This window comes from Callorhinus ursinus, unplaced genomic scaffold, assembly GCF_003265705.2.
Source record: "Callorhinus ursinus isolate GAN/ISIS: 27379988/994484 unplaced genomic scaffold, GSC_fseal_2.0 scaffold11, whole genome shotgun sequence".
Lineage (NCBI taxonomy): Eukaryota > Metazoa > Chordata > Mammalia > Carnivora > Otariidae > Callorhinus > Callorhinus ursinus.
Window position 1 is genome coordinate 36,356,031 of NW_027397073.1, and position 16,889 is coordinate 36,372,919.

At 35.4% G+C, this 16,889-nt stretch overlaps 1 protein-coding gene across 6 annotated transcripts in view; it reads left to right on the forward strand.

The window, feature by feature from the left end:
- RPRD1A (regulation of nuclear pre-mRNA domain containing 1A) overlaps positions 1-16,889 on the forward strand; it is a 72,335-nt gene that overhangs the window by 35,810 nt on the left and 19,636 nt on the right. Inside the window, exons 7-8 of one of the 6 annotated variants that reach the window (XR_012380038.1) lie at positions 226-996; positions 1,085-16,489. The exons of 2 other annotated variants lie outside the window; for them this stretch is intronic. Coding sequence is in view for 2 of the 4 variants with exons in the window: in XM_025886668.2 (XP_025742453.1) it covers positions 226-345 (120 nt within the window). In the remaining 2 variants the exon portion in view is untranslated. Of the gene's footprint in view, positions 1-225; positions 16,490-16,889 lie in introns of those variants that run through there. 3 more of the 6 variants (XR_012380039.1, XM_025886668.2, XM_073898307.1) reach the window with 3 other exon arrangements.

The window sequence follows — 16,889 nt, forward strand, 5'->3', positions numbered from 1 at the left end:
CAAAAGGTTTCCCAATTGTACATAGAAAGGAAAAGGTAAAAAATTTTATGAAGATACATACGATATTTCACTTGGCTAGTTTTTGATCTTGTGATGTAACTTCAGTCTTAAACATATTGTTGCTTGTTTTATTGTTAGCAGACTTAAGGGTAAGTAATGTTATGCAATTTTTGTCCTTAGTCTTTTGGTATGGTTTCTTTAACTTCTATTGAGCTTCTGTTGCAGGTATTGGACATGGGCGTATCTTCTAACGATGTCATCATCATTAGCATATTCTTCCTGCTAAAAATAAATATCAAACTCCAAAGCCTGTATTGTCTCATGTTTTTGAAAATTGAAGACTGAAACTGTTATTCTACTGTATACTACTTTTTCACTTAAGTTGGTTATTTATCACTGGTTACAAAAATAGAATTTATGTTTGAAATGTTAGGAAGTGTAGGAATCAGATGTCACCCTCCAGTTCCCTCTTTTCCCAGTTCCTTTCAACTAGATTGCCTAGTTGATGGTTACAGGTGGTGAGGCTGATGATCATAATAGCAGTAACATTTACCGTGTGTTAGGTACTATTGTAAGCACTTCACATCTGTCAACTAATTTAATCCTATATAGCAGGAAGAATGATCCCCATTTTACAGGTAAAGAAAACCGAGGCATAGGGAAATTAAATAACTTGCCCAAAGTCAGAAAGAGGTAGTGAGTTGTTAAGAACCCAGGAACTCTGCCTCCAAAGGGCACATTTGCTTCCAACTTTTACTTAAAGGAATTTAAGTTCACAGCAAAAGCTAAAAACTCTCTCTTCTCCAACTCTTTCTGCCTGCTCCCTCCTCAGAGGTAATCACTGTCTTAACGGGTTCTAGGAACGTTTTTGTCTTTCAGCGTGACTGGATATTATCATATTAAAAAGAGACCACCTAAATTGTGCTGAACATGTTTTTACAAGTAATTAAAATGTAGATTTCCAATAAATTAGGAAGTCATTCCACAAAACTCTTTGTAAGTTATTATTTATAACTAAGTGATTTCTTTGTCAGAAGATTATGGAAATGATTTGAGATATTTAGACATTTTTTGTATCAAGTAGGTGGCATCACTGAAGTTGAAACTGAGAGGTCAAGATTTATACTTACCATATATATAAGCTGTGATACCATCAGATAGTTTTCAGTTATCTGCATCTTCGAACATCAACTGTCATTGACCAGGTATTGATGAGTCGTTTTTTGTTTTTCTTTAAATCGAACATAAATTTAAAGTATTCATTCAGGGATTGTCTATTTCATATTTCTTAGGGAGGTTGCTATTTAAAGCATTTGTAATGAATGAAACCATGAAATTATTTTGGAAATTATGAATCATTTTTAGAACTTGTGACTAACTTTAGCTGGTTATTAAGCAGATAACTGTTAAAATAGACTATTAATCTAATTTATATTTATAAAATGCATGTCACAGATTGCTATAGAAAATCATTTCACCATTCAGAAGTTGAAATTATTGAATAAACTCTTGTTCACCTAGTTTATTATTTTGGAAGGCATTCATGGATAGGGGACTTTAACATTTTGATTTTGATACTGTTGTGGAGGGGAAAGTATAGAGATGAGCAGTTCTTTCACATTTAATAAGATAATGTCTTTGATGCTCTGTACAGCTGGTATAAGGAAATATGCTTTTATAAAATCCCTATTTTATGTCATAATATCCGGATGTGTTTTAAATTCCTAGAATTCCATAGAAAATTGGAAATCACCATTTGATGGCTCTTAAGTCAAATTATAGTTCCAAGTTCTAGAAGTCAGGATGGGAAAACTGTCGGAGAGGACTGTGTTTATCTTTTGCAGTCCTACATCAGTATATTCAGATTTAGCTCATTTTTTAAATGGAGGGCGTAGTATTCATTGAGTGTTATTTATTTATTTAAGTCTGTCCCTCTTCTCATGGTATCAGATTGCAGCCACTGAGTTGCTTTTATTAATTTTGTGCATCATAGGTAGTGCAGCAGAGAACATCCTGGTGAGGCAGGCTTGTATAGTTGTACAAGTATATCTGCAGGATTGATTCTCAGAAGCAGAATAGAATATCTGAGTCCAAGGGAATGTATGTTTATGTGTTGACAGGATACTCAAGTCCACCAAAAGGTTCTGCCTTTTTATTTTTTTAATTTTTTTTTTTTGCTGCATTTATTTGTTTATTTATTTATGAGTATAGTGCACAGTGTTATATTAGTTTCAGGTGTAAATGTTCTGCCTTTTTAAACTCCATGCAGTATGAGTGCATCTTGTCCTGTACAACCTAGCCCACACGGAGTATCAGTGATTTTTAAAATTTTTGCATTTCTGATAATTTAAAAATTATTTTTTTGTTCACTCAGATTGGTCATCTTTTAAAAATATTTACTAGCTATTTTTGTTACATATTCCCTATATCCTTTTGACTCCTTTTCTATTTGGTTCTAAGTTTGCGTGTTAATGTCTGTCTTTTATATATTCTGGGCTTTCTAGATATAGTTAAGATGGTGTTCTCAGTTCATAACTTTAAAAATACTACGCTATTTTTCTGGGGTGTTTTCCTAATTTATCCATTAGGATTTTTTAATTTATGGTGTGACATAGGGATCTAATTGAAAGTGATAGTCAATGTCCTTTGTCATGTATTAATGATTAATGAGTTAATGACTCAGTCTGTCTTTTATTATGTTGTAAAATGCCGTTTCTGTTATACTTAATTCCTATATATGTATACATGGGAATGTAGTCTCTTTTATTCTAGTGGCCCATTTGTCTTACCCACCTTTAATTATGCAGTAGATTTTTGTTCGTATTATTTTTGGTATTGTTCATGTCTACAATTTTAACTAATAATGATTGTTGTGTATATGAATTTTTACTTCCTTTCCACTTACTTTTATATGTATTTGCTTTCATACTTAATATTTCAAATGACATTTTCCTAAGTAGTTATTTCTTACTTTACTTGGCCTTCTCCCTGTTTCTGAACACATTGTTTACTTTTGTTGTCCATCCCCTCTGTCTGCTAGACAGCATTATCCAGGATTTTCAAGAGTGTTACACTTTTCATAAAACTTCGTTTTCCAGAAAGTTCAATTTTCATTTTTTAAATTTTTTATTAAAACACAGGGCTAAGCCTTGTTATTTTATGTCATAGTTATTTGGAACTTGTGACTAACTTTAGCTGGTATTATGGTTAATTTACTTTTCAAGAATCATAATCTTAATATTTTTTATTCAGTTAAAATTTATCTTAAATTTCGTTTTGCTTGAGACATTTAATGATTAGAAATTCCAAATGTCTGCTCCCGCACTGTAGGAAATAAGAATGTTTTAAATAGCACTGAAAGTGCAGATATAAAAATTTTCCTGAAGGTGTTACCTGCACATAGCTTTTTGGTGGTTATTTATCAAATTTTAGATTTTATTAAGGGTATAGTGGTAAGGATATGGAGAACTGATTATGGAATCTTTCATCTGTAGTTCAGTTATTTCTTACATTTTACTTTTTTTCACTGAAATCATTGATTTAAATTTAGAAATAATTTGATAAGATGCAGCTATATGGATTTTTTTTAAAGACATTACTATTTGCTTAATGGTTTCTTATTTTTTGAGATCTAAATATCATTAAGTGTAAAATTTTTATGATTAATTTACTTTTCAAGAATCATAATCTTAATATTTTTTATTATGCAGTTAATCTATTTTCATCATAGGAAAAAAGCTCCTTTTTTTTTTAAGATTTTATTTATTTGACAGAGAGACCATGAGAGAGGGAACACAAGCAGTGGGGGAGTGGGAGAGGGAGAAGCAGGCCTCTTACTGAGCAAGGAGCCAGACGTGGGGCTTGATCCAAGGACCCTGGGATCATGACCCAAGCCAAAGGCAGACGCTTAACAACTGAACCACCCAGGCACCCCAGGAAAAAAACCCCTTGAGCAAAAGGCTTAGCCCTGTGTTTTGGCTCTATATATTTTGCATACTTTTCTTTTCATGTAATATACGTACAACTTACGTCACTGTTTTCCTTTTTAATGAATGGCTATATCATAATTTAACAGCTCTGTGTTCTTTGACTGTTTCAGTTGCTTTGATATTATTATAAACAGTATTGCAGTGAACATCTCTTCTAGTATACTCTTGACTCATCTATGTCTTCTTGTTTCATGTATGTGATAAATTCCTAAAGATGAAATTGCTGATTCATGTTAAGGACTTAATACATGTTATCAGTCTAACTTTCAGTAAGATTGTACTAGATCATTGTCTTTGATGATTCCCAAATATTATTTATAGGTGTTCTGGGCTATTAATTTTCTCCAAAAAAAAAAAAAATGCATCACATTTGCTGGGTAGATAACATAGGCCATCTGTTTTCAGAACAGTGCCTTAGTTTTGTCTGTGGTTTGGATCTTCAAATGCAGATCTTTGGCTTGGTTTCTCAATCCTGTCTTTTGGCTCTATATGATAAGATTTTTAACAGACTGATGGAGAGATTTTCAGTTGATCTTAATTGTCAACCTTAAGACTATTACATTTCAAGGAGCTTGGTACCTCAAAGTCCTGAGCCTCTCCAAAGTTCCTCAGGATGAATTATATCACTTTCGGTCATTATTCCTTGTTCCACTTTTTCCGTCTTCCAAAAGTTTCTGATAGCTGTGTACTATGAGTCCCTTTTCTCCATTCCTTTCAGTTTCCACCTTTATAAATTGTTTTACTATTTTAGTGGCTTTTTGGGAGGGAGTGGAGATAAATATGAGTTCAGTTTATTATAAAAATGGAAGACCATTGTGTCTTGTAAAATAGAACTATAGTCTATGTGTTTTGTAACTTCTGCCAACTACCCTTGTCCAAGTGGTTGTCATACATTTCCTAGATTGTTAACAACTCATCTTCCTGTTCTCTTAATGCCCTATGCAACTGCAGCCTGGTTTTTCTTTTAAGAAGTCAGGGCTCATCATACCCGTTTAAAACTCTTCACTGCTTCTCTTTACACTTAGATCTTATTTAAAACTCCATGATAGCACTAGTCATGAGTCCATTTAACCTCATCTTGAACCATCTCAACAGCATCCATTTTACTCTTAAAGCAGGTGAAGCATTTCTCACATCAGATCAGGGTTTCTGCCTTGCTAATTGCTAACAGAGTAGCTGGATGCTCTCACCACCAGATCTTTACTTAGCTGGTGCCTTTTTTCATTTAGATTTATGTTTCTATGTCCTCTTCAGCAGCGTCCTTCACTGACCTCTCATTTGGTTCCACCTGCTCTTTTCCCACCCACTGTATTAAACTGTCGTTTTCTTTGTGGCTTTTTATTTATTTTTCCTTCACAGTACGTATCACTCTGAAGATTTAAAATATTGTATATGTACTTATCATCTGTACCTGCCATTAGAATGTGAGCTCTGTGAGAGGAAGAACTTTGTTTTTCATGTTTATTGCCATATCCTAAGCACTTGGAGTAGTAATTTTCTCCTGGTGTTTTTGTTGAATGAATAAATGATTCAAATGATGAATGAGTGAATACCAGTACAAATGTAATTTGCAAGAAGTATATAAATATTTATATTTTAAATTGGTGATTTATTTTGTAATTAAATCAGAAAAAGAATGTTGCCTTTAAAAATGATTAATGAGGGTTTTGAAGAAAATTATATCAAGCACAGTAGGTGAACTAATTTTTAAGTCATATTAGTCTAGTCCAATACTTTAAAAGGTGGGCATTGTGTTCAAGAACTGCAGCTTCTAGAACTGCGGCTGAGTATTTGAAACAAAGGAGTTAAGTGGCCATTTAAAAATAAAATTATTTTACCAGTTTGCCCTGTTTTTCCTTCACTAGAATAACATGTTAACAATATGTTAGAAAACATGAGTAACAAATGAACAGTACTCATCAGTGAAGAAGCACTGAATGAATGAGTCACAGTGCTACCTGGTAGAAGAACTGGAGCCACAAATGAAATCAGTCTTTTTACATAAAAAGAAAGGAATTTAAGCTGTTATTGCCTTCTGCTTGCACACTCGTTTAAAGAATATAGCTGATAATAGTAATACCCTCTAAGAGGGGCATTGTGATTAAAGAATTTATGCTTACAAAGCAGTTAGCACTCTCCCTGAAGCCAAGTAAGTGCTCAGTAACTGATAACTTCTACTGCTGTTACTGTAGCAGCTGAGAATTACTAGAAGTGAGGTGAGATTGAAAAATAGTTAGAACCAAATTGTGGAGAGCACTGAAGGTCAGGTGGAGTTGATGGTTGTAGCAGTCCAAAGTTTGGAGAGGAATGGTGGCATTGGCAGTGTTTGCAAGCCTGGTTGAAGTTAACCGAGTGGATTACAATGGGGGAGAATTTGCAGTTAGAAGACCAGATAGGATTTAATTAGAAAATTTTATATCATGGATAATGAACGCCTGAACCATAGTTGATGATAGCAGTGAGAAGGGAATGGGCAGGTATGGGAAACCATTGAATCATAAGAATTTATCAATTGGGTCTGAGGGTAGAGAGGTAGAAGGAATCTATGATAAATGAAATTTTGAAGACCATGGGGCAAATGATTCTGACATTGACTAAAAGGATATTAAATAGGGAACTGGTGGGGTGCCTGGGTGGCTCAGTCGTTAAGCGTCTGCCTTCGGCTCGGGTCATGATCCCAGGGTCCTGGCATCCAGCCCTGCATTGGGCTCCCTGCTCAGCAGGAAGCCTACTTCTCCCTCTCCCTCTGCCTCTCCCCCTGCTTGTGTTCCCTCTCACTGTGTCTCTGTCAAATAGATAAAATCCTTAAAAAAAATAAAATAAAAAAATAGGGAACTAGTTTTGGTGGGGAGGATGATTTTGGGTTTTAGGTAGATCAAGTTAAACTTTTTCATTTTTATTTTTTGTGCAGTGAAGCCTATTTTTATTTTTTCCCAGGTTTTATTGAGATAACTTGACATAATGAGTGAACTATTTTAAAATTCCTTTTTTTTTTGCTTTCTTAAAAAATTGAATAGTTGACACTAAAGTTTTTCTAATTGTAAAAGTAGTAAGTGATCCTCATAGTTAGAAACCCTTCAAAAGAACACACAGATACCATCTGTAGTCTCATTACCCCTTAAATACAATTGACAAGATTTAGAAGATGGAATCATATAGTGCATGCTATTTTACATATTGTCTTTTTTACACATTTGTAGTAAACATTTTCTCATTATAAATACTCTCATTATCTAAAATGACGTATTTCTTTAGCCAGCTGCCTATTTAGTAATTTTTTTCCAGTTTCTTGCTATTGAAAAAACATTGTTTTGAATCACCTTTTAGCTAAATCTTTGCTTATCTGTGATAATTTTTTTCATAAATTCCTAGATGTAGGGGGAAAAATAAAGGAGTGAAGTTAAGTGATTTTCATGCTCAGTCTGCTACAATTTAAGAAAACAAAATGATATCCTGTCTGGTGACAAGGAGGTGGAAGTGGAGATGCTTCTGTTGCATTTTACTGATGTAAATACATGACACAATCTGCGTGAAGACAGTTGGTAATAAAATATCAGAATCCCCGGGGCGCCTGGGTGGCTCAGTTGGTTAAGCAACTGCCTTCGGCTCAGGTCATGATCCTGGAGTCCCGGGATCGAGTCCCGCATCAGGTTCCCTGCTTGGCGGGGAGTCTGCTTCTCCCTCTGACCCTCCCCTCTCTCATGTGCTCTCTCTCTCTCTCTCTCTCTCTCATTCTCTCTCTCAAATAGATAAAAATCTTTTTAAAAAAATATCAGAACCCCTGATTTTACATAATTACTTTTTCTGCTTTTATCCTTTTACCAGGTCATTTAAATTGTATAATGCTCTAAAAGTAGCTGGTTAGTAGGGGAAATTCTGGGAGCCATTAAAGTGATGGCATAGTTCCTGCTTTTATATTTTAAAATATTGTAAAAAAACACATGACCTAAAATTGACCATCTTAAGCATTTCTAAGTGGACATTTCAGTACTGTTAAATACATTCTCATTGCTGTGCAACCTATCTCCAGAACCCTTTCATCTTTGAAATCGAAAGTCTGTACCCATTAAACAACTCCCCATTCCCCTCTGTCCCCACCCTGACACCCACCATTCTTTCTGTCTCTGAATTTGACTAGGTACCTAATATAAGTGGAATCATACACTATTTGTCTTTTTGTCACTGGCTTACTTCAGTCAGCGTGATGTACTCTTAAGTTTTATTAGTGTTGTAGCATGTACCAGAATTTCCTTTTTAAGGCTGAATAATATTCCATGGTGTGTGTGTGTGCATGCGTGTGTGTGTGTGTATATACCACATTGTTTTCCCGGGCGTCTGTTGATGGGCCCTTGGGTTGCTTCCACATTTTGGCTGTTGTGAATAATGTTGCCATGAGCATGGGTTCTTAGCAGATACCTCTCTTGAGTCCTTGCTTTCAAGTCTTTTGGGTTTATACCCAGAAGTGGGATTGCTGGATCATATGGCAATCCTATTTTCAATGCTTTGAGAAAGTGCTGTACCATAGCTTACCATCCGTAACAGTTGCACCATTTTATGTTCTTACCAACAATGCACTGAGTTCTAATTTCTTCACTTCCTCAACAACACTTGTTATTTGTTTTTGTTGACAGTAGCCATCCTAATTGATTGGCTATTTGTTTATCATCTTGAAGAAATGTCTGTGCATGTCCTTTGTCCATTTTAATTAGGCTGTTTGTTTTGTTGTTGTTACAAAGGGATAATATATATATAGTCTAAGGTTGATGATAACTTATTAACCAGAAAGAGTTTTGGAAATCATGTAATCCACCAGTGCTGGATTATGCTAGATGTTATTCTAGAACATCTCCCCCAAAATAGCCTCTGCTTGAATGTTTCTGATGTAAAGGGAGCACACTGTTTTGAGAGCAGTCTTTTCCATTTTCTGGAAAATTGCTAGAAACATGTACTTATTTTAAAATTTTCACAAAAGTATTTACTCAAACATACATATTTATGTGTGTGTGTATTTTCACACACACAGATTATACATTGGGGAAAATGGAAAGTATCAAAAGTCTAGAATGGAAGATAAAAACCAGAATCTACTACTGATACTGAAAAATGCACAATTTGAAATAAGAGCCCCTTAGTTTTCCCCTCTTTCCTCCTTATAGACCAGTTTTGTTTATAAGATCTGAGACCCTTTATTGATGTGTAAAGAATCATTTTTCTTATTTTTTTATTGTGTCATTACCATTTTTCATGTATTATTTGTCATTAAAAATTTTAAATGGATAGCTATTTCCGTCAACTATGTCAAAATAAAGGACAGGTATAGCAGTCATGAAGAGTGACAAAAACAGTGCAAGTACTTGCATGTCTAACAATGGCTTTGCTTTCTGCTCACCCATGAATGACTGCTTGGCTGAATAAAGAATTCTTGGGTCATGTCTTTTCTTTTTCTCTTTGTCTTGTTACTGTATTTTTCCTTTCTCTTGCACATTTAACACTTTGCCTAACACATATGTAGGATGTTGGTCTTTTGTTAAGTTTGCTTGATATTTGATGTTCCCTTTTATTGCAAAGATCTAAGTTGCCTTTTTTTTTTCGATTTTTCCGTTTCTCCTTAAATTCCTGTTATGTTGAATCTTCGGAATCTTTACTTCATGATGTTTGTCTTTTCTCATTATTTTTCCTCATTTTTGTAATTTTCCTTTAATATTTTCCTTGAGTTTGTTGTTGTTGCTGTTGTCTTTGTTGTATTTGTCCTTACAGTGTGCTTATCTGATGTTGGGAGTTGAGATTGTCTTCTCACATTTTTATGGGATTCTGTTGAAAAGGATTTATTATAGCTTTTAGTGGGGCAGTTCACAGATTCTACAGTTCTGGGGCAAGTCAAAAGGAAATCAAAGTCAAAGGAGATGATAGTGCCAGAGTTTTGTGAGTTTGCCAAGTTTGCCCACACCTGACCAGAACCTTGCCTCTGTTTTGCAAGCACACCAGCCACATCATCCAGTACCGGTTTGGTTGTTCTGGTTCCTGAATCTTCATGTGGTTGGGAGTCCCGGCAGGCACAGGTTGCCTTGTGAAAGTGACCCACAGGAGAATCAGCAGTAAAAATGTCCATAACTACTAGAATAGTCATGCCTCCAAGAGCTTGATACCAAGAGTGTTTGGACCTATTTAATGTAAATGTAAAATACTGTTTAGTAATTTTTATAAAACTTAATGTGGTTTATTTTTGTTGGTTATCATTTTATTTATTGCAGCAATGCGTGCTTAAAGCATTTACTCTCCCTGCTTTTAGGTAACTTCCTAATCCATGGGTTTAGGAATTTTGCAATTAAATATTTAGAAGTGTATGTCTGATGCAAGGGCTCTGAGAAAGGATCTAAGGATCATTTCAGTAAACAAAAGTATGTAACTATAGTAAGATCTGTAATGTGTCTATATTTTTTATTTTTTAAATAAAGACTATTTAAGTAAGGTCCAGTAAATAAAATTTTTACTATAGTATAACTAGTTTATGACATTTATTTCTCTTGTATATAAGCTTTACTTCTAGGCTCTGGAGTGTGTGTGTGATTTTTTTTTTTTATGGAGTGTACATATTTTTGACAGTGGAGCATTGGCATTTTTTTGATCGTGTTAATTTTAGGACTACTTCAAAGCTCTTTTATTTTAATATCAGCCCTTCTGAGAGTTGCTCATCAGAGTCTTACGTACTTAATTTTTGAAATATATGTCTCTTTATTATATTACTGAGTCAGTGTTTAAGCCCATAGATTTTCTTGAAAACTTGACTTTTGTCATTTCTTATTTTGGCTCTCTTGGCTTGCTTTCTTTTGCAGATTTCTTAAGGATATATTCTGAGTTATAGATAAAATGTTTTTATGTGTTGAAGAGATAAGGCCAGAACATAGGTCTGTCTGTGGTTAGAAATTTTTCTTAGTTGACTTTGGTCTTAGATCAGTGAACACTTTGAGAAGCAGTTTCAACTTTGTGATGAAGAGTGGGAACTCTGGAACTGGATTATCTGAGTTTAAATTCTGGCTTTACCATTTACTAGCGCAGTGATACTAGGCAAAACATTTTACCTCTTTGTACATCAGTTTCCTTGTCTGTAAAATAGGAATAATAATTATACCTGCTTTATATGGTTATTATGGGATTTACATGGATTGGGTGTTTAAAACTGCCCAGTGTATAGTAACTACCTCAGAAGTTCCAGCCCCACACAAGAAAACTTGGAGGTTTTCTAGCTAGCTTATGTCTGTCTGAGATCTATAATCCTCTCAAAAAGAAGTTTTATATTGCTAGTTATATTCTTAGCATCTTAAGGATTGTGCCTGGATTCCTAAGTTCTTTTAAACAATATGTTTAGTCATTTTTTGAGATTTTGGCTTACCTGTATCAAGCTTACTTGTCTGTTGTTTATGGAATCTACCTCTTTAAAATTAGGTACAGTATTTGCCTCATGTTCACCCTTCTAGTTCTTCACGATTTCTTGAAAGTCATTGTCTCAGAAATCAAGTTGGTCTAAAGTGTTTTCTACATTTCACCCCAGTGTTCTGGAATGTAATTGATTATGTGGAGAGACTTGGATTCAAATAAAGTGTTACATTATTTCCTTGATGATTTAGATTTTCATTCTGTTCTGTAGGAAAAAAAAAAAACAGGATAGTTGCTTTGACATTCTACTCTTGACTTCTGTTTTAAGATGTTAGAATAAATATATAAAACTTAGTACAGTCTGTATCATACAAGTAATGAAGATGTATATATAGATACCTTACATATTGTTACATATCTCTTACATAAATACAAAATAAAAAGGTAGATATAATGAGAGGAGAAAAATAAGATGGAAAGCCAGATGAAATAGAGGGGTTGAGGTGAAAGGTATAGAGATACAGAGCTGCATGAATTGTTCAGTAGGTGGCCACCTGTGCTATTTAAGTTAATTAAAATTAAAATATAAAATTTAAATCCTCAGCACTAGCCATATTTCAAATGCTCATCAGTCACATGTGACTTTGGGCCACTTTGTTGGATAGTGTGTATACACAGCATTTTCATTGTCACAGAGTTCTGTTCATAATGATTGGTCAAGGTTGCTTAAAAGATAGGTATTGATACACAGAAAATGAAGAAATTGTATTTACTATATATAATATATGACATAGCTCTGCTCTGATAAAAAGGAAATGATGGGTGCCTCCCAGTATGGTTAGAAGATAGATACAGGAATTGAAGAGAGGAGCCGCATCTTGGCATTTGCTCTAAATGTGGGAACGTTCACACACAGACTCTGTGCCCCACACAGAACACCTAGAAGCAGGAGGTTGGAACGGAGGGTGCTGCAGAGTGGAAACAGTCGGGAGGATCAACTCCAATTCCATCTCCTTTCTTGGGCCAGATTGCAGTGGTGAGGAATCTGTGTCTGTATGGGAGCTTGGAGCAGAGGAAAAGAGCAGTGTTCCTTCTGGCCGGGGAGGCCCAGGAGTGGTGGGGATCATAGATATTCAAAAAACCAATCACTGCTCTAAGTCCATATTGGATTTTGTCCACTTCACTGACAACCAAAGCAGGTTGCATACAGTCTCTAGTTACATAAAAATAGTAACATCACTGGAACCACAGCGCATTTTCAGAAAGACAGCACATAAGGCAGTAGGCACAGAGGGAAGGAATTTCCCCTAGGAAATAATAGAAAACTCAGCACAGTGATGTACTGAAAATGCCTAAACACCTGTAGATCCCAGCCCACCCCTATCCATCAGAAAAGAGTGTCTTCACAACCATGTTACGAAAAGCTCTGTACTTTTCAACTCTGACAAAGATTTGAATGGTTGGGAATTCTAGGCAAGTAAGGAAACAATATAAGCAACAACATTATAGTCATAATGGCTGTAAAATGAGAGCGTAAGAGTGAAACAGTGGGACAAGTGAGCTACTTTGTGAGATTGTGGAAAAGTGAGGCTGCTGGTGAAGTTTAAACTTAGTGTTCCATCTTTGCACATAATGCATTCCTAAAAAATGTGAATAAAAATAAATTATAGGACATTTTAGCAACAAAATTACGTATTATGAGGGACAGTGTTTTCCCCAGGCAGATTTCTTAAATTAAAAATTACTATAGTTAATATTTTTTAAGTTGTTTTGAAAGCGTGAGCAGGGGATGGAGGTGCAGAGGGAGAGGAAGAGAGAATCCCAGGCAAGCTCCCTGCTCAATGTGGAGCCCCACACAGTGCTTGATCTTACGACCCTGTGACCCTGAGTTCGTGATCTGATTTGAATGCTTAACCGGCAGAGCCATCCAGGCGCCCCTGTAGTTAATATTTTAAGCCCCTATATGTTATTTGAGATGTAAAATTAATAAGAACATAGATTATTAAAAAGAATGCAATTTTAAATAATATATCATTCTCTTGACTGAATAGGAATAACATTTACTAGTCAGGAAGATCTAATCTTCAAGTTGAAAAGAAGGATTTAGTTTTTAGAGCCTTGAACTAGAACTGGGATGTTGATTTTGACCATAGTTCCATCAACTTTCCTTCAATCTATGAAGCAAAAGATGTGCAACAATTTGCCATCTTCTCTTGTCTTTTCATGAAATGCAAAGAAGCAATATCCTCCTCTTTGGATTTATGTAATTCCCTTTGCATTTGGACCACTGGTATTTTTTTATGCTGAATCCCAATTCAGAATTAAAAAAATCTGTTCTCATTTTCCTTTAATATGGAACATATAGCTAACCAGCTGAAGTCCAGGGAGTATCTAAATGGACCTAAATATTTGCCACCTTTAGCATGTCTTTCTATCATTCTTATCACAAATATTAGTACCCACGTAAGTCTCCAGACTGCTGTACAAATTGGAATGACTGTAGCATCCTTATGGGGTAGCTTTGACTTGTTTGCTATCTATAGTGTGAAACCTGAATTTGGTGTCAAAGCTGTTTAGAACTACCTGTATATTGTGTATATACATAGTGTACATTAGGCGTACTGGTATATATACATTTCAAGCAAAATGAATTTCGTGTGAAAGATGGGAGATGCACTGTAAGTAATGTAGAACTGAAAATTTCACAGTACAGCTGTAAATGATGACAGTGTTAAAGAGTTTCCTTTGACAGGATGAGGCAAAGGAAAAAAAGCAAAGGAGAAAAAAGATGGACAGAAGGAAAACTGGGACAAAGAAGGAAGTTAGGAACGAACAGTACAGCTTGCTTTATGCCTGCCAGAATTTAGTGTTGTGTTCCCATCCAACACTTTGTATCATGTATACCAGGTGACCCTTTTTCCTCAACTCACCGCCTGTCTTAGAAGTTATCATCTGGGGGCGCCTGGCTGGCTCAGTCGTTTAAGCGTCTGCTTTCGGTTCAGGTCATGATCTCAGGGTCTTGGGATGGATGCGGACTTTCTGCTCAACGGGGAGCCTGCTTTTCCCCCTTTCTCTGCCCCTCTCTCCTGCTCTGCGTAGGCACCGCATGCGCGCTCTCTCTCTCTCTCTCTCTCTCTCCCCCCCCAAAAAAAATTATCTACAGGGAGGAGTGGACCATCTGGATGGCTGGGGCTAGTGAGTTTGAGTTCTAGGTTGTCAGTTTGGGCTTTTCATGCTAGATCACACTCTGCAATCCCTTTCTGACTAATCAGCACCAGTACCCTTCGCTTGAGCTTTGTAATGCAAAAAAAAGAACAAAAGAAAACACATTTATTCAAGAAGCTCTGCTTTTGAGGCCTCTAGTAGCTTATTAGTTTTTGTATAGTCAGAATTATTCAGCCTCTTGAATGAATCTGCCAATAGTGCATAAAGGATATGTTTCCATGAATTCTTTGAGTGAGAAATTACTAGTGTCTTTGTACCTAACCTGAAACCCTACTGTTGCACTTAAACTTCACTGTAGGAGAGAGAATAATTGAAAATTGAAAATTTTATCATAAAATTCTAATAGCATTTACTCTCTGCCAAGGTAGTGTTGTAAGTATTGATCCTATTTTTATTTGTAATTCTGTGAAGTAGGTAATTTGTTAACATGTTTTATAACAGAACACTGAAGTCCAGAAATACTAATATATTACAAATTTGAAAAAACCCATTAAGCTGAATACATTAAAGGCACTTAGCTCCTGATGATATATTTAAAGATTTTGTTTATTTATTTGACAGACAGCTATAGAGGGAACACAAGCAGGGGGAGTGGGAGAGGGAGAAGCAGATTTCCCGCTAAACAAGAACCCCAATGCGCGGCTCAATCCCAGGACCCTGGGATCGTGACCTGAGCCAAAGACAGACGCTTAACCAACTGAGCCACCCACGCGCCCCTCCTGATGACATTTTGATATATTCCTTTTATCTTACAATAAAAATCATAGAAAACATCATTGTAAACAGTTATAAATTTTTCTTTGAAAAACAGTTAATAGCCATGCTGTGTGTACAAATTTACATTCTACTAGGATAACTTAGTCTTCAGTGAGTATAGAGTATGGACTTAAAATAATGACTGAGAACTTAGAGTTTACAGTTTCTGGAACTTAACTATGTGAACTTGAAATTGTATAATACCAAGCCTGTTCTTTTCTCATCTTTAAAATGTAGATATCAAATCTAATGATTTGTAAGATCTGTTCAAGTTGTAAAATTGAGTGCTCTTGCCTTTTTTCCCCTATTCCTTCCTTATCTCATGCTTGGGAACTTCTAAGTATTTAAGCTTAATTCAACTTAAAGAAGCAATATGTAGAATTTAAAACTTTTTCCTTGCCTTTTTTCCCTAAAACACTCTCCCATCATAAAAACAATACATGCTTATTGTAGAAGATCTGGAAAATAGGGGCGCCTGGCTGGCTCAGTCGGTAGAGCATTCAGCTCTTAAACCCAGGTTGTGAGTTAAAGCCCCACATTGGGTATGGAGCCCACTTAAAAGAAAAAAATCTGGAAAATACTGAGAAAGAAATGCAAAAAAGCACTCATGAGTTTACACCAACCATTGAAAACAGTTATTAACATTTTGATATATTTTGTTCCACTCTTGTTTTTAAGTAGTTGTGTATATTCACTTTGATTTTTTAGTAAATGTATGTGCAAATGACTTTCTAAACTTAACATTTACAGCTGCTGACCAGCATTTATTTTAATTTTTGTTTCCTTCATTTCAGATAGAAGTGGAACTTTAAGGGAAAAAAAAAAGACCATTTATCTACATTGAGTTAAATAAGTTATACTTCTTGGACTTATTTAAAGAACTAGGTGTCTGTGACAAAACTGGGGAGAGATGTGTACCATCAAGAATTTTTGTTTAAAAAAAATATTTGTTTAATAAAAGTTATTGCCTAAGTCCAATTCCTTCAGTACACTGTTGTAATTTATTAGGGGAGTGGTATTACTGGTGACTATGCCATCTAATTTATCCACTCCTTGCTTTTGAAGTAAGATTTGTGTTAGAAATAGAACTTAAGTCTTGATAATTTTAGTATCATTGCATACATTGGATTTGTTTAAGTAAAATGTAAACCTCTCACGTAGTTCAGCCAATGAAAATTTTATGGAGAACTGCGTCATTCATACTAACCATCTCATAGAAAGAGTTCTGTCAGACTTTTTTTTAAGATTCTTTTTTTATTTATTTGATAGAGACATATCGAGAGAGGGAACACAAGCAGGGGGGAGTGGGAGAGGGAGAAGCAGGCTTCCCGCTGAGCAGGGAGCTCGATGTGGGGCTCGATCCCAGGACCCTGGGATCATGACCTGAGCTGATGGCAAATGCTTAACGACTTGAGCCCCCAGGCACCCCCAGACTTAACTTCTTAAAACAAGAATTCTTTGTAAAGCATCTCCTAAATCTGGTCATGTTTAAACCAATTTATGGAGAAATTTAATTGCTTCAGAGCAAAGCCTGTTCTTGGAAAC